At 42.4% G+C, this 27,105-nt stretch overlaps 1 protein-coding gene across 6 annotated transcripts in view; it reads right to left on the reverse strand.

Moving 5' to 3' along the window:
* LOC307042835 (ubiquitin carboxyl-terminal hydrolase 54-like) overlaps positions 1-27,105 on the reverse strand; it is a 45,192-nt gene that overhangs the window by 8,843 nt on the left and 9,244 nt on the right. For 3 of the 6 annotated variants that reach the window (XM_079686993.1, XM_079686992.1, XM_079686996.1), the window contains exons 2-17: positions 22,781-23,382; positions 16,708-16,800; positions 16,488-16,622; positions 16,224-16,337; positions 15,861-15,943; positions 15,265-15,367; positions 14,080-14,226; positions 12,763-12,912; positions 8,963-9,131; positions 8,111-8,299; positions 7,373-7,507; positions 4,622-5,189; positions 3,304-3,431; positions 1,932-2,099; positions 1,432-1,551; positions 94-250 (exon numbers count right to left, since the gene is read on the reverse strand). In XM_079686993.1, coding sequence (XP_079543119.1) covers positions 94-250; positions 1,432-1,551; positions 1,932-2,099; positions 3,304-3,431; positions 4,622-5,189; positions 7,373-7,507; positions 8,111-8,299; positions 8,963-9,131; positions 12,763-12,912; positions 14,080-14,226; positions 15,265-15,367; positions 15,861-15,943; positions 16,224-16,337; positions 16,488-16,622; positions 16,708-16,800; positions 22,781-22,954 — 2,633 coding nt within the window. In that variant the 5' untranslated portion in view covers positions 22,955-23,382. Of the gene's footprint in view, positions 1-93; positions 251-1,431; positions 1,552-1,931; positions 2,100-3,303; positions 3,432-4,621; positions 5,190-7,372; positions 7,508-8,110; positions 8,300-8,962; positions 9,132-9,494; positions 10,625-12,762; positions 12,913-14,079; positions 14,227-15,264; positions 15,368-15,860; positions 15,944-16,223; positions 16,338-16,487; positions 16,623-16,707; positions 16,801-22,780; positions 23,383-27,105 lie in introns of those variants that run through there. The other 3 variants (XM_079686994.1, XM_079686995.1, XM_079686997.1) reach the window with 3 other exon arrangements.

Below are 27,105 nucleotides of genomic sequence, written 5' to 3' on the forward strand. Positions count from 1 at the left end.
GGAAGATGCTGCCTTCAGGGTGAGACTACAAAACTGAATCCTCCCTTGCAGCATGCTATGTTCCTCCTGGTTGGCTAAGACTAGAGGTGGTACCTGGGCTGTTCCTTCTCCTCCTGCTGCTGCTGTTGCTGCTGCTGCTGCTGCTGCTGCTGCTGCATGCGCTGCTGCATGCTGCGCCCTCTCCTCATGCTGCGCTGCAGCCGGACGTGGCTACTCGCTCCGGCCTCAGACGCCGCCAGCTGCAGTTTGGCTGCGGCCGCGTCACAAGACAACAGAAAATACAGAAAGAAACAAAAAAAACAAAAGAGAGGAATGAATAAATAAGGACAAAAGAAAAAAAGGATGCAGAAAATAACATTTTATGATGATTTCATGCAAAAATCTTAAAAAGCAAATATACACCCAACAGAAAACCAGCTGACATGATGGTGGTTTGACTGTGTGTTTGAGCGAAGGATCAATAACTTCTCACTGATGAAATGGTAAAAAATATATTCAGACAAGACGTTGAATAAACAAAATGATAACCCTAACCCTGCTGTGTCCAATACTTTCACACAGTAAGAACATTGCTTACCAGATTTATTTTAAAGAACAAATAATAGAATAAGTGCAAGTTGTAAAGTACAGGAACTTTTACTTTATTATTTTTGTGAAAGAGACACTGCTTCTCAGGCGCGACTCACTGGTTTGCTTCTCATCTAAAAGTTTGTTGAACTTTAAATATTTGACACTTTTCCCTCATTAAGCTGTTAATGATGTGACACCATTTTGTATTTCTCAATCTGTTGTTATCAGTTTAGAATCTGTTTGTGTGTGTCAGCTACAGGGGTGTGTGTGTGTGTGTGTGTGTGTATGTGTGTATGTGTGTGTATGTGTATGTGTGTGTATGTGTGTGTGTGTATGTGTGTGTGTGTGTGTGTGTGTGTGTGTGTGTGTGTGTGTGTGTGTGTGTGTGTGTGTGTGTATGTGTGTGTGTGTGTGTGTGTGTGTGTGTGTGTGTGTGTGTGTGTGTGTATGTGTGTATGTGTGTATGTGTGTATGTGTGTATGTGTGTGTGTGTGTGTGTGTGTGTGTGTGTGTGTGTGTGTGTGTGTGTGTGAGAGATTGACACATCAAAGTCAATTAAACGTGTGAGGAGACTGAATGTTTAGACAGGAAAAGATAAAGTCTGTGTGTGTGTGTGTGTGTGTGTGTGTGTGTGTGTGTGTGTGTGTGTGTGAATCTCCCTCTGGTTACCATTAGCAACAAAGCAGAGGGTTGGTGGGCGGGGGTGCGGTGACCTCATTCACAGTGTGATTATTTGGTATGAGTTACTGAGTGTGTGTGTGTGTGTGTGTGTGTGTGTGTGTGTGTGTGTGTGTGTGTGTGTGTGTGTGTGTGTGTGTGTGTGTGTGTGTGTGTGTGTGTGTGTGTGTGTGAAGAACTTACAGACGGCATCGTTGACAGCCGTCAGCGCTGCAGTGACCTCGCCCGCCTGCTCCAGACGCACCGTCTGATCCAGCAGAAGCTCCGCCTCCGACACACACCTCTCAAAACCATCACCTTTACCTGCATGCCCACACACACACAGTTACAAATATAGTTAGTTTGCATGCTAACATGTCAGAAATGATGTTTTCAGCCTCTCAAATATGGATTGCATACATTATATTTTCTCATATTCAAAGATTCAAAACAACTAACAACACAGTTTAAAGTGTAGAGTAGCCACTGTACTACACACACAGACACAAAACACACGCGCTGAAAGGACTGCGTTGTCATTCTGTCTTTTGTCTGTCGGCCTTTTTAGATGCTCAATGGGGAACATTCCTACACACACACACCACACACCACCCACACAAAATACAGTAGTTTAAATTAGATTCTAGTGACAAAGAAAAAGTGCACGAGTGTGTCTGTGTGTGCTGGTGTTAGCTTGTGTGTACCCTGGATCTGCAGTTGGTCCAGGTCCAGGTACTTGCTGGGTCTGGGGTTGAATCCCAGCGCCGCCTCCCTCTCTTTCTCCTGCCTCCGCTGTGTCTCCTCCTCCCGGGCTCTCTTCTGCACCTCCTCCTGCAGCTCGTCCAGCTCGCTGCGGCCTGCAGGGGGCGCTGCTTCAAATACACACACATAAAGTCATCACTGTGGACTACGGCAACAAGACGGGACAATTTACAGTGTTCTCAGATACACATATTTCTCACGCTTCCTGCTCCTGGAATTAAAAACGTTTGAGTATTTTAGCTGCAGTATCGACGTTGGCTGTGCATGTTACTTTTTTTGAAAGGAGTCAACTGCAACCGAACTATTGGAGCTAAAGTTAGCGCACTTTGGCGTTGTTAAAAAGCCGCCGCTTCTACTGCGGCTTTTTTTTAACAGCAACTCTTTTTATAGGGGCGGGAGCTGGTGATAAAAGGCTTTTGTTAAGTTTGCATTACCAGCTGTTTAAACATGCATTAAATCAGGATTCTACTGCAAGCACAGCTCAGCTCAGGCATGTACGTTACTTTTAATTTTAAGAAGAGTCCAGTTGATCAGAATAAACATGCATAGGAGGTAAATGGACCTAAAGCATGGATGTATAATAAGAACTGGATACAGCGTGGGAGGTGGGGTCTTGTTCTTTCAAATGAGAGCCGCTCTGGCGCATGAGCACAAAATGGCCCAACTTTTGAGAGAGCGAAACGTCACAGATTACCCATCATGCCTGGCTGTCAGAGCAGAAGAACCCGTATGTGCCAAACCCAGAGGAAGTGCGCCGGACTCTATGCCAATATGCGTTGTGTCCAAACGGCGGTATTGCAACTCCCGTATCAGTCCGTGACGTCACTCGGCCCAAAACAACTTTTTCCCATTGACTAACATGGGGAAAGAGACGTCTGTAAATCAGCGGATAATTTTTTTGTAACTAAATAAACTACCCAGTATGAACTATTTTATAGCCCTTATTAGAATCATTCGGTCCTTAAAGTTGTAAAATGCACTAAAAGCCGAATCTAGATTTATTTTCTCTCTCCATTCATTCTACTGAGCCGAGAGTGGGAGCTCGGGGGGCGGAGCTTAAGGGGCGCATGCTCTGTGAGAAAAAGAAAAGTATCCGCTGATTGACAGACGTCTCTTTCCCCATGTTAGTCAATGGGTAAAAGTATTTCTGGGCCCAGCGACGTCACGGACTGATACGGAAGTTGTAGTACCGCCGTTTGGACACAACGAATATTATCATCAGAGTCCGGCGCACTTCCTTGGGGCTTGACCTAAATACTTGGACTTTAATACAGAAAGTCAATAGAAGGATACACAAAGAAGTGAGGATCGTACCGAGGCTTCCCCTGCAGGAGGAGGTGTGCTCCTGCAGCAGAGCTCCACTGCTCTTTGACCGGATGTTCTTCCATGATGGTCCTGAGGAGGAGGAGGAGGAGGAGGGAGGCCTCTTCACAGCACACTCCCTGAACACAAGAGACACAGAGAGAGAGAGAGGATATTAGGGCTGCACATTTTTTAATAAATTATCAATCCATTTCCGTACTCCAGGAATGAGGAATCTGAAGGCAGGCAGCGTTTTAAAACGTTCTCATAAAGTCTCATTGTTAAATGCTCAGTAAATTGTACTGAGTTTGGTTGGGGATTAGTATTTAAGAGTGTAATGGCGCATTTCCACTGCAGTGCGTAGCACGGTTTAAGTGTGCAGTGCCAAACCCGGCCCGTTTTTTTTTTGCGTTTCCACTAGGCGTAATTCCGAAATCCAAAATCCAGGTTTTCCGGGCCAACAACCGGGCTGAGTATGCTAAACTAGTGAGAGAATCGCTGGCAAGGTGGCTACAACTACAACAAAATGAACATATTTGACCGTGATTTAATTGTAATACACGTTTCAAAATGATGCCGAAGTAACAACATACTGATACTGGTTAGTAAAAACCATGAATTAATGCTTTGACAAGTCTGCAGACAGACGGCAGGCGAAACACCTTTTAAAATGCGTGTTTTCTGAATGGAGATCGGCTAAGCTAACGCAGTATATGCTCCGACCGTCCACACTCACAACTACGGCCTACAGACATAAATAAACCAGCGACTGTATTCTCCATGACACAGACAGTCTGTGTTTAACTTCTGTCTAGTTTCTGAACAGATATGAGGAGCTGTGAGCTCTGAGGGCTAACAGCTGATTTTGTGTTTCTCATTGAAGATGACGTCATGGCTCCGCCTACAATGCGTTACCATAGTTACTACCCCAGTACTAAACTGTAAAGGAAACGCAGCATAAAGTTAGCCTGGCCTAACTATACCATACTAAGCCGTGCGAGGCCCTGCAGTGGAAATGCGCCATTAGACCCACAAACTAAGACATATGATGAATTCTAAGGATGGTTTCAAACTAAGGCAAAAACTACTATTATTTTCAAAATGTCTAAACTTTTGGTCTTAAAATGGTCAAGAAAAAAAGTGAAAAACGTTTAGGAAAAGTCCAAGGTGTCTTTTTTAGTCAGTCCAAAACCCAAAGGTATTCACTTAAATATGGAGATTTCCTGCCATATTAAAAAAGGGTCTGAAATCAACATTTTAATGCAATTTCTTAATGAAAAATGACATAATAATCAATTTTCTAAATAGTTTTAGAGGATTATTTCCCAACCTGTCTCCCAGGTGGAGGTCCAGGCTGACGGGGCTGCTGCTGTTCCTCTCGCTGCTCTCATACCCGCTCTCCATCCTCTGGATCAGTCTGGGGGGGGGAGGAGGAGGAGGAGGAAGTCCCTGTGCGCCTCCTCTGTGGAAGCTGGAGGAGGAGTGGGGGAGAGTCCTTGCTTTCCTCCCTTCCTCCTCCTCCTCATCCTCCCTCGGAGCTCCAGAGTCGGGCAGGGGGGCTCCCAGCGGACTGTACCCCGCCTGCCTGCGCCTCTCTCGGCTGAAGATGCTGTCGATGTTCAGCGCCTCCCTCCGCGGCCTCCACCTCCCCGACCCTCCGGAGCCATCAGACTCCAGGGGGTTAGAGGAGGAGGAGCAAGGGGCGGGGGGGCGGTTGTTAGAGGAAGAGGAGGTGATGGCGGCTGGTAAAGAGGAAGAGGAGGAGGAGGAGAGGGGACGGTTGTGGATGATGTTGCTCATCGTCTCCTTGAATTCTCGGAGGCGATTGGTGGAAGAGGAGAAGGAGGAGGAAGTTTTGGGGGGGGGACGAGGAGCCTGTTGCTCCTTTAATGTCTCTCCTGGTGGGGGAGAGGAAAGTGAGTGGAGGAGGAGGAGGAGGAGGAGGAGGAGGAGGAGGAGGAGGAGGAGGAGGAGGAGGTATATAACGATAAGAGAGGAAGCAAGGAGAAAGAAATAAGTTAAATACCATAACAATTCAAACACAAATGGAGATAACATAAGAGTGATGAGAATTGAATGAAAAATGATTAAATATGGGTAAAAACAAGAAATAATAAAAGCGAAACTTTAGCTTATCTCACAAAGAAGCATTTAAAGTCTAATTATTATTAAAAAGTGAAAGCTGAATAGTTTATTAGAGCCTCACAAAATGTTCTACAACAAGTAGCATCTTTACTTTTACAGGATCAAACCAATTTGTTTGTTAAAGGTAGGGTAGGTAAGAATGGAGAAACCAGCTCCAGTGCGCTAGAATTTGAAAATACACAACCGGAAAAAATCTGCCCCTTCCTTCAGACTTCCTTACAGAGCCCCTCCTCCAACACACACGAATGCGCACATGACCAATGAGGGCACGAGATAAGTTTGTGCGCAGATGGAAGGCTGACAGGCAGGTAGGTCATCCAGTTATTTTAGCCGGGCCGGCTCAGATGATTGGTCGTGCTTTTTACAGCGCCACGGCTTCCAGTGATGAAATTTATTTATGTATTTATTGTCAAAGCATTTAATGTATTCATTGCTATCGGGACGTTAAGAGCATTCCATGGAATATAACAAAAAGTGTATCTGAAGTGAAGTACCTACCCCACCTTTAAGCTGTAAAATAATAAATATTACCGTATATCAGAAATAAACCTGGTATATATCTATTAAAAGTAATTAATAAAGTGCACTTTTATATTTGCTGTTAGTCTTGTATACAGTTTTTAAAATAACGATATTTACAGGTAAACGTGGTTATTGCTTTACTTATTTTCCTAATGTTTTTGTGTCGAAGTTATCTGTTTGTCAAATTGTTCCATTTTGAGCGATAGCACGGTTCACTCTCAATTACAAGCCAAAAATGTTTTCCTGTAAAACACGTCAACACTGAAAACAGAGTTTCTGCAAAACTTCATGCTCGCCATTATATAGATGTGAGTAACACCTACGTCACTTCCGGGCGAATATTACGGCCCCGCACACTTTTGGAGGAAAACAACGCTGTCATTTGAATGGCGGTCAATACAAATTCTGAAGTTATTCCCAATCTGATCAGAAATGTAAGAATACCGTGGATTGTCTGATCTTCAAAGAGCTCGATTACGATGGCCAGTCAGGCAAAAAAATTACATTAAATCATTTGAAATCGACGATCGGGCTCGATATATGGTTACATTAAAATCAGTAGGCGAGTCTGTCATTTCGCCAGCTGTTACTCTCATGAGCGAGGCGGGAAATAATAGTTTTATCATGCCAAAAAGCTGCTGTGTCGTTTATTGCACCTCAAACATTAAAACAAATCCAGAGTTACGTGTTCCTGTACTTCCTCTAAGAAAAAAGGACAGTAAAATAAGAGCTCTGTGGCTTCAGACTTGATCGCCGTTCAAATGACAGCGTTGATTTCCCCCAAAAGTGGGCGGGGCCGTAAAGTGACATAAATGTTACTCTCATCTATGGACATCGAGTGCCAACTGCTATATTTATCCATATATCAAGCCTGCTCGTCGATTTCCAATTTAATGTAATTGTTTGCCTGACTGGCCATCTTAATCGGGCTCTTTGAAGATCAGAAGATTCACGGTTTTCTTACTTTTCTGATAGGATTGGCAAAAACTTCAGAATTTGTATTGACCGCCATTCAAATGACAGCGTTGTTTTCTCCCAGAAAGTGGGTGGAGCCGTCACGTTTGCCCGGAAGTGACGCATGTGTTACTCTCGTCTATACAGTTTGATCGTTTTCTGACCTACAGTGGTTATTTTGGGAGTGGATGAAAGGCCATAAAGCCTTTGGGGGAAAAAGAAATCAAGCAAGCATGTTCACAAAATGGATTTGTATTATGACTTGGTGGACAGAAAAGACGGGGCATCATGATAGACTTACATTGAAGTATTTCAATGCTGCAGCAATTAAAAACAAATGTAGCCCCGGTTAGTCACTTAGACATAAAAACATGAATATTAGAAATTCATAAGTTACGCTTCAAGAGATATTGGCCCCTTCACTCTTTAATCCCCGGCCCCTGATTGGCCCCCTGCCTACCCTCGCTGTGGTACCCGGCCGACGAGGCTTCGTTGTCGGGTTTAGATCGACGGTGGCGGCTAGAGCTCCGCCTCCTATCCCCGGCCCCGCCTCCCTTCCTCAGAGATTGGTGGTGCTCGCTGTCCGCCACGGGGCCTTAGCAACAAGAAGCATGGCAACGGATGTTTACAGCCCATCATGCAACACAATGAGAGGAGACGAATGGCAGAGCGTGATAGGCTGCGCAGCAAATACAAATAAACTTGGCAAATCCAAAATGTAAATGAATGATTTAAAATGAATGGACGTTTGTTTTCATACTAAATTACATACATTAACCTCCCATTATTTTTGTATGAGGACTAACTCGCAGAATAGGTAGATAGAGAGTAATAACTAGATAAATTATTTTGTATATAAAATTGTAGCGTCGAAAACGCAAAAGTGTTTACTATAATATTAAAACAAAACAAAAATTCATATTTGAGAGACTGTAAACTGCAGTTAAATAATTACAAATATATAGATTTCAGGACATTTTGATGGTTTGTTGAAAGATTACCTTGTTTTTTAAACATGAAAATAGTTAGATTTTAATGAAAAGCTTAAAAAAACAAACCTAACAATGGAATTTTCTTATTGGCAATAAAACTAATTATGGACCTAAAAATATTTAGTTTTTGCTTGAAAAATGCTTGATTAATTATTTTTAAAAAAGCAACTATTATCACGACTGATATTTAATGTGCAGGGACCCACCTAGGGTCTCCAGGCTGCAGAGAGAGGCGTGCAGGGGTCCGGGGGGGGGGCTCTCGATGATGGTTCCCTGGGAGTCGGAGGAGAAGTGAGAGACCAGGGACTCATGGTGCGAGACGGAGGGCTGTCGACACGAATAGCTCTCAGTCGACGAGTCGGTGCGAGTGTCGCTGGAGATCGACTGCTCACGGCCTGAGGAAGGGGGGGGGGGGGGGGGGGTCGGCGGGGGTTAGTAAACGAGTGAGACCGTCAGTAATGTATTCACGTACACTAACACACACATGAATATGCATCACATCAGACTAGCGGTGTCACGATACCTGACATTTTGTGGACGATATCAATACTAGTAAAATTCTACAATTCAACATTCTATGAACGTTTGCAAACTGGTCTGTTAGAAAGTGGATCACATGATAAAGGAAGTGGATCACATGACGATAAAGTTGTAATCTAACCTTCACGGATACTTATTTTAGATCAAAAGAGCCTGAACACACCATAGTGTTAGTAATGCAGGAAATGAGTCCTGAAACCCTGACATGACTCAGCTGTTTAGCACCGTGTGGTTGGCAGCCTGAAATAAGAGATTTTAACGTTTTGTTCTCGACCGTAAAATACATCAGTAAAAACCCCAAAGGTTAATTTTTTAAATGGCAAAACCATAATTCTGTCTAACATCAGCCACCTGAACTCGACTTCTATAACTATGTGTGCATTAGCTGTCTTTTAGTTACCTCAGTGTTGTCTGTCATAGTGCAACTACGACTACAACAAGTGCTTCCGTTTCCGGTTTAGTTACCTGAACGTTTGCTGTTGTGCTACTACTACGACTCCTAGCTGTGTTGTAGTTACCCGAGTCCTCGCTGTCGTAGCCGGCCTTGTTGAGGTGGCGGAGGTCGAGTCGAGAGGGAAGGTCCTGGACGGATACCGGCGTTCCCCTCGGGTCGGCGTACAGCAGCAGCAGGGGCTGGTAGTGGCCCTTAATGCAGCGGGAAACCACGTCCTTCCACTTGGGGCCAATCTGCAGAAAGTGAAAATAACATGAAGCACGGGATGAATCAGAAAGCTGAGGGAAATGCAAAATAAACACCGATATGTAGGAAGCTTGAAACTATTCGTTAATGCTCTTACATTTTCAGGTAAATGCTAAAAGTTGTCAACATCAGTTTTGAAGATTTTGCTTTTTAAATCTCAATTCATTATTTGAATCTTGGGTATTTATAACCAACTTTTAAATATAATTAGATTCAGTAAAGGATTCAAAGTACCCACACTCAGCCCTACTACTGTCATATGTTTAGAAGTAGCTGACATCCTCGTTTATATATAAAGCTTTCCACGTTAAGCATCATAACAAATCATCAAGTGTAGCTGGCGAGTTTACCAGCTGGAGTAATAATGTCCAGAAAACAGAGCTCAGCAGGAAAAACAGTAAAAGCGTGACGGCCGTTTTGAAGAAAAAAACAACGTTGTTTTCCTGCTTTCTGTCTGTGAGCGTAACCGAAGTCCTCCTGATTGTTATTCCAACCTTTCCTCCATTTCCCCACCTAAAAGAAAAGTCCCCGATCGCCTTCAGATCTGCTCCGATATAACAGGACGTCCCGAAACTGAAAAAACGCCGACGCATCCGTCAAACCGTGTGTGAAAATGTGTGTGTTAGTGCAAGAGATAGAAAGAGATGTGTGAGCAAAAGTGTCAGGCCTTTGGTGTGTGTGTGTGTGTGTGTGTGTGTGTGTGTGTGGGTTGACCACACCCTCGGCCCCAACCAGCTGGACTGACCAACAATAGGTGGATATCCTTGTTTTCACAACCAGCGGAGAGAGAGAGGGACATGGAGGGCGTCAGGGAGTGTGATATCTCATTCCACTAATATTTTTAAAGGGCAGGAATAATATTTTAAAAAATAGTAAAATAGAAGAGTGGAAGGAGGTACAGGAAGAGACAGAGATATGACTACAGCATGAGGGAATTTCCTTTCCATGGAACACCACAAACACACCCTGCTGCAGTGAAATCAGATGATTCTAAAAAGGGAGTATGGCAGCTGTTATTTGTTACAACATTACCGCTTTCGTCCACAAGAGCTGTCAAAATCAACCCATTATTGGGATGTCTGGATCGTAAAGTGGACCTATCATGCTATATTTGAATAATATAGTGTAGGACCATACCTATATAAGGCATATTTATACTTTTTATTTTTCAAAATACCAAACAGATCATGCATTTTAGCCATTCCTAATTTCGCTCAATTTAACACTGTCTTTGCATCATGGGCTGATTCTGTGAGAACAGCACCATCTACAGGCCTGGCATATGTACTACAGCGTCTCCAGCGCTTTCCAACGGCAATGTCCGTGGCTGTCTCCTCCTGATTGGTGGAGTTGGCCCAATAGCTGTAGCGCCACTTCTGTGACGTCATAGAAGTGTTCAAATCTGGATCAGCCTGTATCAGATCCGTTGCAGCCCCTTTTTAAGAGATTTGGGTATGGAGGAAAATAGAGAGGGTTGTGTTTTCTGATACTTGGTGAGTTCCCTGGAACACCGGGGACACATATTCATGTAGAAAAGACGCACAAAAGTGCATTTTGCATGATAGGTCACCTTTCAAGAGGCCCTACTATTAATTTTAGGGTTTTCCCTTCCCTGTAGTGTATCTGCATAGGATGAAATCCTAAAGTTCACTCCTTCGTGGACTATTGTAACATAGTGACATCAGTATGTAACACTTGCGCTTTGTTACGGCCGCTGCCTTCTATCTGCCAATTAACCTGTCTGTAAGTGTTTGCAGCTGTGTGTGTTATATGTATATGAGCTGTGCCATTGCCCAGACGCCATTGGATGCCGGTTTCCTGTCCCTCCCCCGGTAGGCGTGACCGAAGGTCTGGATTGGAGCAGGCCGGGCTCGACTCTCCAATTCCCGCACACACCTTCCAGGGACAACTACAAGACCGTGTGCACCGTGAGAGAGGTCTGCATCTGTGGCAGATGTCTCTCGGCACTATCTCAGTACATTCTGTGTTAATTCTGTGTTAGTTCTGTTAACAGTGGTTAACTAGATTGTGTGTATATGTTGTGCTTGTTCTTGTAACACAGGCTGTGTTTTGGTGACTGCCTATTTTTGTTAGCCTTATTATTTTTATTCCACTTTAGAAGTGAGATTTTCTTTAGGTTATTTTGTTGTTAGTTATTTTGTTTATATTAACTCTTATTTAAAGAGTCTCCCTTAGTTCCTTTTGTTGTTTGTTTAAACTGGTGGCTTTTTGTTTTGGATTGTGGCTGTTGGTTGCAAACTTTATTGAGCACTCAATAAAAAAAACTTTAAATTGACCAATTCCAACTGGTTATGTTATTTTCCACTTTCCACGAGCCGGGACGTAACAGCTTCTATTGGCTAGCGCTCCAACACATTGTACATGATACAACACAACAGAGCCAGCCAGCTAACCAATCAGAGCAGACTGGGCTCTGGTTTCAGACAGAGGGTGAAAAGAGGTGCTGCAGCACAGGCAGTATGAGGAAATAAAGAGCTTTTTGAACTTTAAAGCATGGAGACATGTAGAGACACTACATACTAATATGAACTTGATACTGAGCATAATAGGGCACCATTAAGTAATTTGGAGACAGTATTATTATTGAGCCTCCTTAAGTGAAACTATCTAAAACTAACTTCACAGCGGTGCCTCATTTGTCCACAGCGAGGCTGCCAGGACAGCCTAAATGTCTTGATTAGTGTTTATTAGGGATGGGTATCGTTACGGTTTTAACGGTACTACTACTTTTATCGATACCGCTTATCGATCCGGTCCTTTAACGGTACTTTTATCGGTTCTTTTGAAGAAAGAAAAAAAAAAGGTAAATTAACGGAACAAATTGTGAACAAAACTAACGTTGCTTTTTATTTGAATTAAATAAATAATATTTCACATCAAAAGAAACAACAATGTTTTAACAAATCGTATTAAATAATGTGCTGACAGAACTGTAAACAGAATAGCTGAAATTTTAACAAAATAAATAACTCGGTTACCTCTAATCATTAACCCATGTTTGTATAATTGAGTTAACTCCGTGTGTTGCTGCATACATAACACCTGACGTGGAAACGTTACTCGTGGATGGGGCTACAGAGCTTCTAGAAAGACAGTCGAACCCGGTGCATTCCTCCGTCTGGATGTGGTGCACTTTTGCTAAATGTTTAGACAAATTGCTCGTGTTACCGCCCTTATATGCTAAACTCTTATTGCACTTTGGCAACGAGCATTGTCCACATCGAGACGGGTAAAGTTTAACCACACCTTGGAGCGCTTAGTTCCTGTGTGTGTGTGTGTGTGTGTGTCTGCATGTAGCAGCTGCGTGTGTGTAAACTGCCCCGCCCCCTCGCCGAAAGATCTCGAAAATACATTATAGATGCTTTTTTTTGTCTTTTTGCATGTTAGAAACGGAGTTGGCAACAGTAAGACTGCAATATAATGTTTATGTAGCATAATACATGACATTTCTTTTTTAAATGTCTCCAGTACCGATAGAAAGATCGATAACGTCAGAGCTTAACGGTACCACGGTCTTTAATAATTCGGCCCCGGGGCCCCTTTAATACCGGGGCTCGGTACCTATCCCTAGTGTTCCCGTTGCATGAGTGAACATACCTCCTTCACGTGTGCATCATCGAAGTACATCCATCGGCGGATCTTGGTCTGGAAGAAGAAGGTGGAGTAATGTTTCCCGTAGTAACACACCATGCCGACCAGGTAGAGCTCCGACTGACGGGCCTTCTCCTCCGTCACCCTGTAAAATAACTGCAGAGAGAGCAAGAGTTCAGTAAAACCGCAAAGCATGTTCTCTTATTTCTATACACTGATTAATCTGGCTGCTTTATTTATCTAATATATCATTCCAACCACTTGCACTATTTTCTTCTGTGTTTCTGTTTTATTGTGTTGCACTGTTGGAGGAGCCTGTGACCTAAGATTTTCATCGTCATAACTAAACTGTAGCTATGCACACATGACTAATAAAAGCCTTGAGCCTTGTTATTTATTAAAGCAATTGTTAAAATGATTTTTTTTTTTAAATGCTTAGGAAGGAAAACTTTTATCACTACATCTTAAAGGTGGGGTAGGTAATTCACTTCAGAAACCCTTTTTGTTATATTCCATGGAATGCTCTTAATATCCCGATAGCAATGAATACATTAAATGCTTTGACAATAAATACATAAAAAATGTCATCTGTGGAAGCCGTGGCGCTGTAAAAAGCACGACCAATCATCTGAGCCGGCCCGGCTAAAATAACTGGATGGCCTACCTGCCTGTCAGCCTTCCATCTGTGCACAAACTTATCTCGTGCCCTCATTGGTCATGTGCGCGTTCGTGTGTGTTGGAGGAGGGGCTCTGTAAGGAAGTCTGACGGAAGGGGCAGATATTTTTCGGCTGCGCACTTTCAAATTCTAGCGCACTCGAGCTGGTTTCTCCATTCTTACCTACCCTACCTTTAATGACTGATGTAGGAATCAGAAATTGAATTCATCCCATTACATTGAATACATTTGATACACCTTTTTGAAAACACAAGTCAGTTCTTGATAATTTTTATTTTAATTCAGATCTTGTCCACTTCCACCTTTTCCCCACTTCTCTCCTCCTCCCTCTTCATTCACTTTGTCCCAGTACATGGAATACATTCAATACTCCTTCTTGTTTCCAGCTGTGTGTGTTTAAAAAGCCTGCATACATTCCCCTGTCTGCTCTCTTGTTCCCTTGCCTCCCTCCTTATCTCCATATATTATAATAATCAATTTGATTTATAAGCGCACCTTTTATTTGAGTAAACAAAACTCAAAGTGCTACAGAGTAAAATGGTTGAAACAAAACAACAACAATTCTAAAGCACCACATATGAATATCTCCTGCTCCGATGTGTATAGGTGTGTGCGTGCGTGCGTGCGTGTTCAAAGTCCTCCGTACATCTCCGAGGTGCAGGCAGGTCCCCAGGGTGTGGATGACGTCCTCGGCCAGGTCCGACTGCTCCGAGTCCCAAACCAGGCCGATGGTGATGATCTCCGGACTGTTGAGGAGGACCCGGGCGATACGGAGCTGCTGGCCACAAGCCCTCTGAGCAGGAGGAGGAGGAGGAGGAGGAGGAGGAGGAGGAGGAGGAGGAGGAGGAGGAGGAGGAATACTTAGTGATTTAAAACTGTGAAGAGTAAAACACTGGTTCTTACTATCATAATGGTTCAGGTATTGTGTGACCATGATGCCGATGAGGGGGAGTGATAATGTCTGTAATATGTTGATAATGTTGGCACAATATGAAAATCGATAGCATAACAAAAATGTGTATGTCGTCCTGGTTTCCAAGGAGGACATGAATGATTAACCCTGAAGTACAACAGGTTCAGTTATGTAAGCATCTCCATGTATATCCTATTTATTGTTATAGAGTGGCGAAGTCCCTCCCTTTTCCATGGGACCTTATTTCGGAAAAAGTATGTATTGAAGTCAATGGAGAGAGAAAGATTATCTCTCGATCCCGTTTGAATTGTGCCACAAATTACACATATGATGTTTGTTAATTTAAAAGATCATTTTAGCAAGTCAAAAAAAAAAAAAATGTGAACACTTTTGTGTTTGTGTGAAACCGCTCAATGACCTACATCTCCCGTCTCGCACCACACACCGTCACGTTGGCACATTTCACTTCTTTCTTTCAGAATGAGGCGGAAAGTATTAAAAGAGGTGAAAATCACTCCAAGTCTGGGCATGTTGAGAGCTTTCCATACACACAAGGGGAGTTAGTCGGTTCCGTAAGAGCCAGCATGCGGGACCGGGACTCTGGGATTTGTAGTCTTTCTAGTTGCGGATTTTTCATAGTCTTACATTTCAACAGTTTTACGACAAACTGACTTTTTTGACATGGAAATTATTTTTTTTAAATTGACAAACATCATATGTGTAATTCGTGGCACAATTCAAACGGGATCGAAAGATAATCTTTCTCTCTCCATTGACTTCAATACATAATTTTTCCGAAATAAGGTCCCATGGGCCGGAAGTAGACTTCGCCTCTCTATTTCTGTGAAAAAACAAACAAACTGTGAAGAGTATTGTTTTGGTGTTTATTGTAGTGTTTTTTAATGTGGTCTTTCTTACAGGACAGCTGCGCAGGTCTCCCATGCTGGCGTTACGCAGCAGCTCACCAAACATACCAGGAGTGGCTTTCTCCCTCGACTCCAACATCTTCACTGCCTGGTTACTGAGGAGGGGGAAGAGAAGAGGGGCAGCAAGGAAGGGATGGAGAATGGAGGAAAGAGGTGGAAAAAGGAGGGAGGAGGATGATGAAGAGGGAAGGAGGTGGGTGAGAGGAGAGATGTGATTTTCTTAGCTGTAGTTTATGACACTTTTGAGTCATGTCATTTATTTGTTTCCCTTTCAAATCACAGAAAAAAGCCACAGCTCTTGACATTAAGGTGGCAAAACGTTTCAACACCCCCTCCCCCTTTCTGATATGGTTGCACAATTGTTGACGCACTTCCTGTGTGTATACAAAACACTAATGTGAATAAGAGTTAAAGCACAATCCCAACAAATCACCTCTGTGTGTGTGCGTCTGTGAAGATGAAGAGAGCAATTAGTGGGTTGCCTTGGTGACCCCGAAATGTAACCTAGCGACAGGAATGTGTGTGTGTGGCCTCAACTTACTTCTTCTGAGATGAAAGCTACTTATAGTCAAACACACACACACTTACCACAGGGAGGTGGTGGAGATGTAGTGGACCATTTGAATGAAGGGCAGAGGATCTGAGGACGCTCCACAGCTGCTGCACACACACTGAGAGAGAGAGAGAGAGAGAGAGAGAGAGAGAGAGAGAGAGAGAGAGAGAGAGAGAGAGAGAGAGAGAGAGAGAGACACACACACACACACACACACAGTTAACATCACATCTGAAAATTAAACTTGAAAAAGTGTTTTTATATCAAAATCAATTTGGAAAAGAAAAGGGATGAAAATAGAGATGTAACACTAATAGATGTATTAAACCAGATGAATGGGTAATGATGATGATGATGATGATGACGATGATGCAATGGTTGGTTGGTCTCCATCTCACCTGTTCATAAAGCGTCATGGCGAACTTCTGGTGGGGGATGCAGTGTCGGGCGGTGCAGATGTCTTCTTTGGTCTCGTCTGAGATGTGGAAGTGAATCCTCATCAAGATGTTCTCCTGCAGGAACAGAAACATTACATCTGGTTACACCAAAACACCTCAATGTACCGTTACAGGAAATATCTTTTTCTCAAATGTTTGCAGGTTAAGCGGATGCACAACCCTTAAAGGAATCCACCCCTGAGTGATTTTACAGGGTGGTCTTACAAAGCACTCTGCAGCGTCGTCCATGATGCCCATCTGAAACCTCTGCTCGTCCTGGAAGGTTTTGGCAAGCGCACTGCGCAGAGCGTCGGACGGTAATACTTTCTCACTGCTGTACTGAAACTGGGAAAAGATGCTCTAAAGATACAGACAAGAGACAGAGAGGGAGTTAGAGACAGGAAGCTGCTCTGGGGTCAGTTTTAGGGGTCTTAAGGATTCTCACCTTCAGAGCACAGAAAATGCACGAGTCCTCCATGCACTTGTGAGTGGTGAGCTGACGGAAACTACGTCTGAAGATATCGAGGTGCCACAGAACCTGAGGGACACAATATCAACAAGACAATGAAATGAAGATTTAAAGGCTGTAGACATAGGCAGAACCAGCGTTTCCACCAGGGGGGCGTCTTGCCGTCATTTGAAAAAATATATATAATTCGGGAGAAGATCGAGTTTTTATCGCTTGAAATGACGAAAAAGGAAAAAGGACAAGGACGTCCCTCTGTTGGAGGGGCAAAGGAGTCTGGTGGAATAATTTTCGCCGTCAGCAAAGCGTGTTCCTGTGACGGAAAGTGTACTGCCGGCGAGCCTTGACGGGGGGTGCTAGTTGAGCATACGCGTGAACTGCGAGTATCTATAAGGGACGGCTCAATTCAAAATTCAAGTCACGTGACGTCACACACACCACCAACCCCCCCCCCCCCCCCCGGGGTGGACGCCCTCTCAGCCCTGGTCTGGCGGAAACACTGGGCAGACTAGCTACAGTGTTGTTCTGGAAATAGAAATCTGAAGTCCCAGGATCAAACAATGAAACATGCAATAAATTAGAAATAGAAATAAAATGTTTTTGCAAGGTAAAGTAAAACGCTTAAATTAACACACATTAACAGTGAAGAAGATGCAACTTAGTTAAAAGGAAGAAGGACTAGAACTGATGAAGACTTTTCCGTTCCATTTCAAGAAAGCTATCGTGCAAATGTACGTCTTGGTGCTTTAAAATCATCACCTCTGCACTCAGGAGGAAGTAAGGAGTCCAAACTATGTTCCTACAGCCGTGATCACCTCTACCTGCCGAGATCTGATCCCAAAATCTCAGCAGAGAAACAGCAGGAGATAAAGACATACACGTTTAAAAAGAAAACCCGATGTGATTGCCTGAACAACTCAACATGAAAATCAAAAGGCCGTTCGGTCTGGAAGTTTCAGCGAGAGCAAATCAGGAAAGGTTTCTATCAAAAGGAGTCCACATGCTTTAAATGCTGAGCTCTGCAGGAAGTAGTAAGGAGACTCAAAGCAGAAAACTGAGACCTTAAAATACGAAAATCTGAAAGCTGCTCTGACTCAATATGACATGTTTGCATCAGAACAGCTACCGGCCAATCAGTTGTCAGCAAACCAACCTGCGACCACAGCCGGCCAATCAGAGAGAAAGTTTAGTTTTGTGACCTGAGGACGAGCAGGAGTGTGTTAGAGCGAAAGGAGCTGTCAATAACACAAGACATGAAAGAGTGTGTGTGTGTGTGTGTGTGTGTGTGTGTGTGTGTGTGTGTGTGTGTGTGTGTGTGTGTGTGTGAGAGAGACAAGACATGATGTTGCATGCGTCAGAGAGAACAAATGTCACAATGTGCCTCTCACTGAAGTCTTTCCATAGTTTATAGTTATTCAAATATATTTAAAGATATTATTGAATATAGTAAATGTTTTAAATATTCCATTAATGTTCTGTAGGGTTCACCAAGCTTGATTTAAGAGCATTTGATACATTTTAATACAGAATTATATGAAATGTTATGCCAGTTTTAGCGACGAAAGTCTGATGGAAAATGTGACTGAGTTTTGGATGAAACAAGCGTTTAGGAGTGTCACATTGAGCTGCAGGAAGATAAGTGGGGATGGGTACCGAGCCTCGGTATTAAAAGGGCCCCGGGGATGAATTATTAAAGACCGTGGTACCGTTAAGCTCCGACGTTATCGGTCTTTCTATCGGTACTGGAGACAAGTAAAAAATATATGTCATATGTATTATTGCTACATAAACATTACAGTTTTAGTGTTGCCAACTGCAACGAGAGATCTCTCTCCCCCGGGACAGTTTAACACACACACACACACACACACACACACACACACACACACACACACACACACACACACACACACACACACACACACACACACACACACACACACACACACACACACACACACACACACACACACACACACACACACACACACACACACACACACACACACACACACACACACACACACACACACACACACACACACACACACACACACACACACACACGCGATCAAGGTAGGTAGATTTTAATGTTGTGCATCTACTGCGACAGGTTTACTTGCTTTAATGGTGAAATGGTGCTTTGGTTTTCTCAACCTGAGCCGTCAGACGCTACATAACAGGATCTGCAACCCTCAGAACACTATCTGCAAATTATTATTTTACATTTCCATGCTTGATAAACTTGCAACTCATACTCATATTTGTATTCTGTTCCTCTACGCCAGAACACAGATTATTTAAACGTCTGGCTCTAGCTTCTAAGAACAATATCTCCTGTAAATCCTCTCCTGCTGAGGGACAGGAATCCAGACAGGAAGGAATTTTTCATTTCTTTATTTATGAGAAGGGTTTAAAAAAAGAGCCAGGAAGAAACGAGACGGTGGCTGAGTAAAGAACCTTTTCTCCTCACTATGACAGAAGGTGTGTTAGATAAGAAGCAGTGAGGTGTGAATGTGGTGAGACCTCAGCGCAGGACACTGTGGTGTCAGCACTTTGGGTGCGCTTGTTTTCCCCTTCCTGACCCCCCAACCGGGTCCAATATGTTGGTTTGTTCCTGAAGGACGCAGCAGGTAAATAACCGTCAGTACTAGGGCTGCACAATATTGGAAAAAACTGACATTGCGATTTGCTTCCCCTGCGATATGAAAAAAACACAGGAATTAAAGAATAGACAGTTTTTTTTTTTCCGCAAACCATCCTTTCTTGAATGCTTTACAATTGGTATTTTTCTAACTATATTTAACCGGATGAAGGATTTTAGTCACGGACGTCTGGATCTTAAGTTATCAGAGCAACAAGCTGAGCTAGCTCGGTTAGCAGCGCCGAACTGGAGAAACACATGAAACTACTTTATTCAGTGTTTTTACCTTTAATCACCGGGTCCGTTTGCTTTGGAGATTTGATTGTGATTGGTGGTTTGCTGTGCATGCAGAGCCGGCATGTCACTCACTCAAGTGCCCCTGACATGAGAGCCGTGCAAGTTTTTCTTTTGTAGCAAGCAGCAAAATAATTGTAACATGACTTGTTTGAGTTAAAACACGCACGTCCTGCGAGGTGAATATTGCATATCGCGATTATCCAATCCATTTTATTTCTATAGCACATTTAAAAACAACAGAGTTGAACAAAGTGCTGTACATCAACAACTGTATAAAAACAAAAGCATAAATACTTAAAGACAGACAGGACATGAAACAAATGTAAAACACGAGACAATGAAATCAGATCAGAAGCCACAGACTGAGAAACTCTCCTACATGACGTAAAAACAATACAAAACACTAGTAAGATAAAAACCCAAATTTAAAAGCACAAGTGTCACCTGGCCTGTAAAAGCCAGGGGAAAGAAGTGGGGTTTTAAACGAGATTTAAAAACAGGCAGAGTTGGAGCAAGTCTAACCTGGAGGGGTAATTCGTTCCATAATTTTTGAGCTGCAACAGCAATCGGCACAACACGATATATCGTGCAGCCCTAGTCAGTACCAGAGAAATACTGAATACTTTAATGAATCATACAGCGGCTTTTACTTGATTGTAGTGTATACAATGAAAAGATAGGTTTACACACAGAAGGAGATTTCTCCAAATATCTTTTTCTGTTTAAGATATTAAAGTTAACTGTGGTGGTGAGACAATGAAAACACTTTTTTTGTAGTTTTGTTCCCCCTTTTGAGGCAGGAAAACAAGGAAACTTCATAAAATAACTTGTAAAGCTCTTTAAGCATTTCACAACGAAGCAGCAACACTTCATTAATAGTTCATGATCAGAGTTAGATTTCTCTCAGAGAGCAGCAGGGAGGATGAGGAGGATGAGGAGGATGGAGTGGTGTAAGCAGCTGCTTGTTACCACCAAGTGTCGGAGCTGATGAGCCTCCTCCTCACCCTCCGCTCCACTCGCCCTGCAGCCTCACATCTTTCTCATGAGTTTGACGATGGAAAACTGTGATGGGTGCAGACGGACGGACAGACGGGGGGGCAGAGGAAGTCCTTACGGTACACTGAGCTCAGGGGGGGGGGGTTCAGATCCACACTTTGTTTCATTGGTTAATCCCCGTACAATCCCACAAAAACTATGTGGAGACCGGGATTCTCATACATTGGTTATTTTGTCTACCTTTCTCCCGTTCTTACAGTGTTCCTAATATGTGTTCAGTATTTTTACTGGATTAAAAAGGTTTTAGAATCAACTTAACTAATAACTAATTTCCTCTTGTTTCTGTTATTTGTTTATTAGCACGTGTTGATTTATCTGATCCACCAATGTTTTCTTATCATTTATTTTCTCTTAGGTTAGAGTCAAATCTTAGCACACTCAAAACACACAGTCACAGTCCAGAATGTGTTTTTCCAACTCAAAGAAAGACTAAATAATGTTAGATAACAGACTCTGATGTGAACACAAAAGGCACCAATACAAATAAAAAGTTGTGCATGAAAGTGTATTTTTGATACTCACTAAACTTATATTGTATCCATTTAATTACTGAATTAATATTGATAACAAATCATATTTTACTTTTTTAAGCTCGCACCCCCCAACTGGTTAACGTTCCTGCTAAGTGCTAACACATCACTTCCTGCTGCAGCACAATAACACAACCTTAAGTGTTTTTTCTGATGACAGGAGACGCTGATGTGTGTGTTGATGCTGAGCTGCAGTTAAACGATGTAATGAGTGTTTCCTGTTCAGCAGCAGCAGCCCCACCCTGCAGGGTAAATTACTGCTCCCATAATTACTGACTGCACACCTCCTCCTTAGAAAGCTGACGAGTCCTTAATGTGCATTGTGGGAGGTGTTGCAGCTCATTAGAGGCTCATGTAAGTACAGAGGAGGTTGTTATGGTGGAGTCATGAGTCTGGCTCAAAGGCACTGCGGTGGAGCCACAGTACTGCCGAGTAACACAGGGTACACTTTACGCTGTTACGGTACGTCCACACATCCAAGCTTGCCGGTGGGCGTGTCTGGCGCACGACCAACAACCAAATCACATTCATCTCCCGCCCCGGACACACAAGAACGCGGTTTGATTGGCTAGCGCTTGTACTGGCATATGATTGGATTGGCTGGCGCTTCCGTCGAAGCTTGAAAAGTTTAACTTTTCTCAACTTCCGAAGCGACGGAACCACAATGCAGTTCGGCAAAGCCTGACGTCACCCCATTTCAAAGTGAATGGGAAGCGTCTCCGTTGAAGCATGCGACGCTGCCGTACCGTTAATGCACAAGTCTGCAGCCACGTTAGCAGCTCTTTGAGGATATGGAAAACCTAATATCATGACCTTATATACATTTGGTAATATATTTAACCAAAGTAAATAAGGGATGCAACAGTATCATTTTCATATTTTTGTGTTTGATTGAAATGTATTAGATAATAGTATTTGACAAAAATATAAAAGTTTCCTCAATCTGCACTTGTGTTGCTTTCAGTTTTCCTATAAGATACAAAAATATGCTTATTAATTAGAAGACATTTGGGGAAATGTTTCCCAATTTTCTTTTACAAAACGAAACAACCCAATAGACCACCAACAAATATATATATATAAGAATGATATTTTAAACTGCAGTTTGTCTATTGATGCTCTCCTTAATCAAAAAACAGTATAATAATATTGTAGTCTTTCACAATGTGTTTCGGAAAGTTTACATAAAAAAGTATTTTATTAAATAATATTCATTCATATTTGTTTTTATATATTCATTGTCAATTTATAATTTGTTCTACTTTTTGGAGGCCATTTCGTATGTGACATGTAATCTTTGATAAAGGTACATTTTGGTGCAAAAAATGTCAAAGTGAACCTTGCAATAACAATACATTCTGCAGCCCTTGTTCAAAAGCAGTTTTCTCCCCCCCCCCCCAAGCGCTGAAGTTGGCAGGTACGCACTACAACAGGTGCTTTCTGTCAGATGTCTTTACATGAGTGTGTGTGTGTGTGTGTGTGCGTGCGTGCGTGCGTGCGTGCGTGCGTGTGTGTGTGCACGTACCTGTAGGGCGCTGTTCAAGAAGCAGCTGTTCTGTCCCGGCTCGTTGCTCAGCCCTTTACTTGGAGCGATGGACGTCATGCTGCGAGGCGTCTGCAGGCCCTGCATCCCTCCACCAGTAACACCTCCAACACCGCCACCTCCACCTGATGCAAAATAGTTCCTCTTCCACGACATTTTCCCCGCTCTCTCTTCTTCACGCTCCTCTCTCGGCCTCGCTCCCTGCAGGAGTCAACTTCCTGCTGTCGGTTCTCGTGTCGCCATTTCCTCCGACCGTGGAGAGGTCAGTTTAAAATGTGATGCAGACTCCAAGGAAAAAATATTTAAACTCCAAAAATACAAATGAATTCCTCAGGTAAAAATGTAGGCTTCAACTAATCCGTAGTGTCTCAGGTTTCAGCTCCAGTCCTCCGTGGAAAATTCAGGAAATTATAAATATCCTCAGCGTGAAATGTCAGCGGTTAATATTCCAGAAGGTGCTTTGTCCTCAGAGTTTCCAGGATCAGGTCCTGGGCGTGCTGCAGGTGACCTTTTCCCTGCTTTCAGACGCCAACACGTGCAGCTGAACCGTGACTGCAACTCATCCTCACAGGATCAGGAAGGATCTGCAGGAGAAGAGGAGGAAGAGGAGGAAGAGGGAAGGCGGGAAGATGAGAGGATGTGAAAAGCAGAAGAAAGGAAGAAAGAAGGAACGAAGGAAGGAGAAACAAGTCTAATTGTTGGCAGTTAACTTCACACGATATGTCGTGTCCTGACGATAATCGCGTTATGCGCATGCGCGATATTGACACTAGAGATGTCCCGATCCGATCACGTGATCGGGGATCGGAGCCGATCACGTAATTTTCAAAAGATCGGAATCGGGAGGAAAAAAATCGGGGATTGAGATTTTTTTTTTTTTTTTTTTAAATACTTTTTTTTAAATTTTGTATTCAATATTACAAAACAAAAATGACCATGTTCAAGTCTTAAAGTCATCCTGTAGCGTTAGTTTGGTTTCAAATTACACAACATCATGTATGTGTTGCTTCTTTGGGGCTTGTTTTCATAGACCTGGTTGCTTATTTCTCTCAAATCTGGCAACAGAGTGGGCGCAGTGTCTAACTGTAGCAGTAAGCTAACGAGTACTGAAAGCTTTATTTTGTTTTGATCCAATGCTGCACAACTGAACTGATCCAATGCTGCTGTGAAAGAAAGAAGCTATATCCATGTTGGATAGAATATCTAATTTAAATAAAAAAATAACCTTAAGGGACAACTTGAATGCTTTTTTTTCTCTTAATGCATTGCATAAAGATCGGAAAAAATCGGTATCGGCAAATTGTCAAAATCAAATGATCGGAATCGGATCGGGAGCAAAAAAAGGTGATCGGGACATCCCTAATTCACACCGCAGGGCAGGGCGCGCGATTTTTTAAATTTTAATTATTTTAATTTTATTTAGGACGTGCGATATTAAGTAGGCAAATGAACTCAAACACGTCATGTTACAATTATTTCGCTGCTTGCTACAAAAAGAAAACTTGTGCAGCTCTCATGTCAGGGGTACTTGAGTGAGTGACAGCAAACCACCAATCACAACCATTCTTGATCAGATCACAGCAGGGTAACCGAGCTAGCTCAGCTTGTTGCTCTGGTAACTTAAGATCCAGAAGTCTGTGACTAAAATCCTTCATCCGGTTAAATATTGTAAAAAAAAAAAATACCAATTGTATAGCATTACAGTTCAGGAAAGGATGGTTTGCGGACATAAAAAAACTGTATTTTTCTTCATTCCTGTATTTTTTCATATCGCAAAATATATCGCAGGGGAAGAAAATATCGCAATGTCAGTTTTTTCCAATATCGTGCAGCCCTACTTCACACAATCATATTTTCTTGAGTATTCACCAAACATCCATTTTAAGATATGTTTAATACTGCATAGAGAATAGTTATCACTTTCTAAGTTCCAGCACTTTGCAGCTGTATATAACAACAATTTTAATACAAATCATTTCTAATAATCTATTAATGAGACCTGGAACCAAAGTCACAAAACTAATTTAAAAAGTCTTAAAACCAGCACAAAGAGACTCAAAGTGTGAGATTTGTTAATGTTCATTATGTGCCGATGAGCCAAACAACGGTTTTAATTGAAGGCCAGAAAATTATTCAAGTAGGTCTTCAGGATGTTTTGAGATTCTAAAACCTGCAAAATTGGTGTTAAAGAAAAAACTTCTTGTACTGTGTTATCGCACAATCTTGTTTTGCTGCTTAAAACAAAAAGGAAAACATTTTCAAGGACTCATATAGAGTTTCTAAGTCAAATAAGAACCAAAGCATGCCCTGCCTTTGCCCGACTGCAACCTGAAAATAAGAATAACATAACAGACAGAGAATAACTTTATTAGGACATCGAGAAATAAAAAAGCCACTTCCGGTTCTCTTGAGCATTGTGTGTGAGACCAATGCATGTTTACTAAAAACAGGATCAGTTTCTTTATGACTCAGGGGATTAAGGGTTAGGGACGGTTAGTAAAACTCAGATCTAAATTACTTGAGAAAAAGAATCGCAGCGTGCACAAAATGATTAACGCCAACATTTCTCATGAACACAAAATCGTAAAAATATAACCAACTTTTTGTAAAGCTGTCAACCCGGCTCAACTCCCATGATGCTTTGTAAACATCAAGGACTGAGAGTCAGACGCTTTCAACACTTTTTGAACTCGGGGATGTAACCTAATTTTCTGTAAAAAATAAATAAGTACGCACATGCATGAATCAACAGAGAAAGAGAAGTAAGAAAGTGTGCGTGTGTGTGTGTGTGTGTGTGTGTGTGTGTGTGTGTGTGTGTGTGTGTGTGTGTGTGTGTGTGTGTGTGTGTGTGTGTGTGTGAGGTAAACTGGCGGCCAGCGCAGAGGGGGGTGAGGAGGGATTAGCCTGATCAGACTGTCTGCACAGGATTAAACCGTCTGTCTCTGTGTGTACGTGTGTTGTCTTGTTAATTGTAGCAGGTCTGTAGTTTAAAACAGCAGGAGAGTACCTGAGAGAGAAGACTTTAACGTGTTTATTTGTCGTTCGTTTTCTGTGTCAACAACCACAACAAAGAGATCATCAACAGGAAGTGGAATGCTAACCGAGTCAAGACCGAGACTTAAAGTGCTTCTGTAGACTCTACTTAGTTTTTTTATGAATGTATTAGTTCTTTATTTCTCGGTTAATAGACCGACCAAAAGATCCAGAGTCATCAAATATTTTGAAATGTATGACTTCTGTTGGGCATTCATAGTAAAACAAGTCACTGTTGCCAGCTAGTCCTACAAAATACCCTCATTATAATTTATGTTCATTATATTGTTAGTCATAGAATGTAAAAAATAACTGTAGAAATATACCTGTTGTATGAACCTTAAGCACAAGTCTTCAAACATCTTGCTTCGTCAAAACAACAATCAAGAACTCTAATAATCAATTTACTACCAATAAAACCCACACTAAAGTAATTTAAGAAAAATTACTGTAGACATCTTCAAGTATCTAGATTTCACCTACCATCCGTACACAGCCTTTACTTGAATTAAATATATCCATTCATTGTCGAAATAAAACCAAAAAACTGAAGATAAACGCAGCCAACTGAATAAAAACTAGATATGTTTCTTTATTCCTCATCTCACGATATGGGTTTGGATCCTGGTGTGGAAAGTGTTAAAGGACACAAAAGGTCTTAATGACATTTATGAAGCGTGGAGAAGCTGCTTCCAGCTGCCTGAGAGGAGGAAAATGTGTTTCTCCTAAAAGATTTCAGCTTTTTATAGAATACAGAAACACATCAGGGTCCCAAGGTCGAATCAACACCAGTGAAATGTTAATTAGAGAGAAATAGAAGTGTAAGATTCAGACCAAATGAGGGGCAGTTAGGGGCTTATGGAGCCAGCAGGATTAGATAAATCGACCATGGTGACATTCACACTGACATATTAGTTTCCTCCTAAAATAGTTATGTTCATAGTTTATCAAATGTTTTTTTACTTTTGGCCCTTTGAATTGAAGGATATTAAAGGGTACCTGGCAGCACACTGACCAATCAGAGCGTCAGGATCAGTACCTCTCCTGGTGAGCACTGAGCCTCATTTTGTATAAAATTGGTTATGTAACAAACCAGCTTTACAGACACACACAAACTGTGCTATAATCACCTCTAATACGCCAGGCTGGACCAGCGCCGCTCTGTGCAGCCGCTCTGCAGACAAGAGGCACTGGGATTCTTAAGGGAGCGCCAAGATATTACTGAGAACACTGAGATAGTAACAGGAACGCTGAGATAGTACAAGAAACACTGG

The sequence above is a fragment of the Notothenia rossii genome, assembly GCF_949606895.1.
Source record: "Notothenia rossii genome assembly, chromosome: 6".
In the NCBI taxonomy this organism is placed as follows: Eukaryota; Metazoa; Chordata; class Actinopteri; order Perciformes; family Nototheniidae; genus Notothenia; species Notothenia rossii.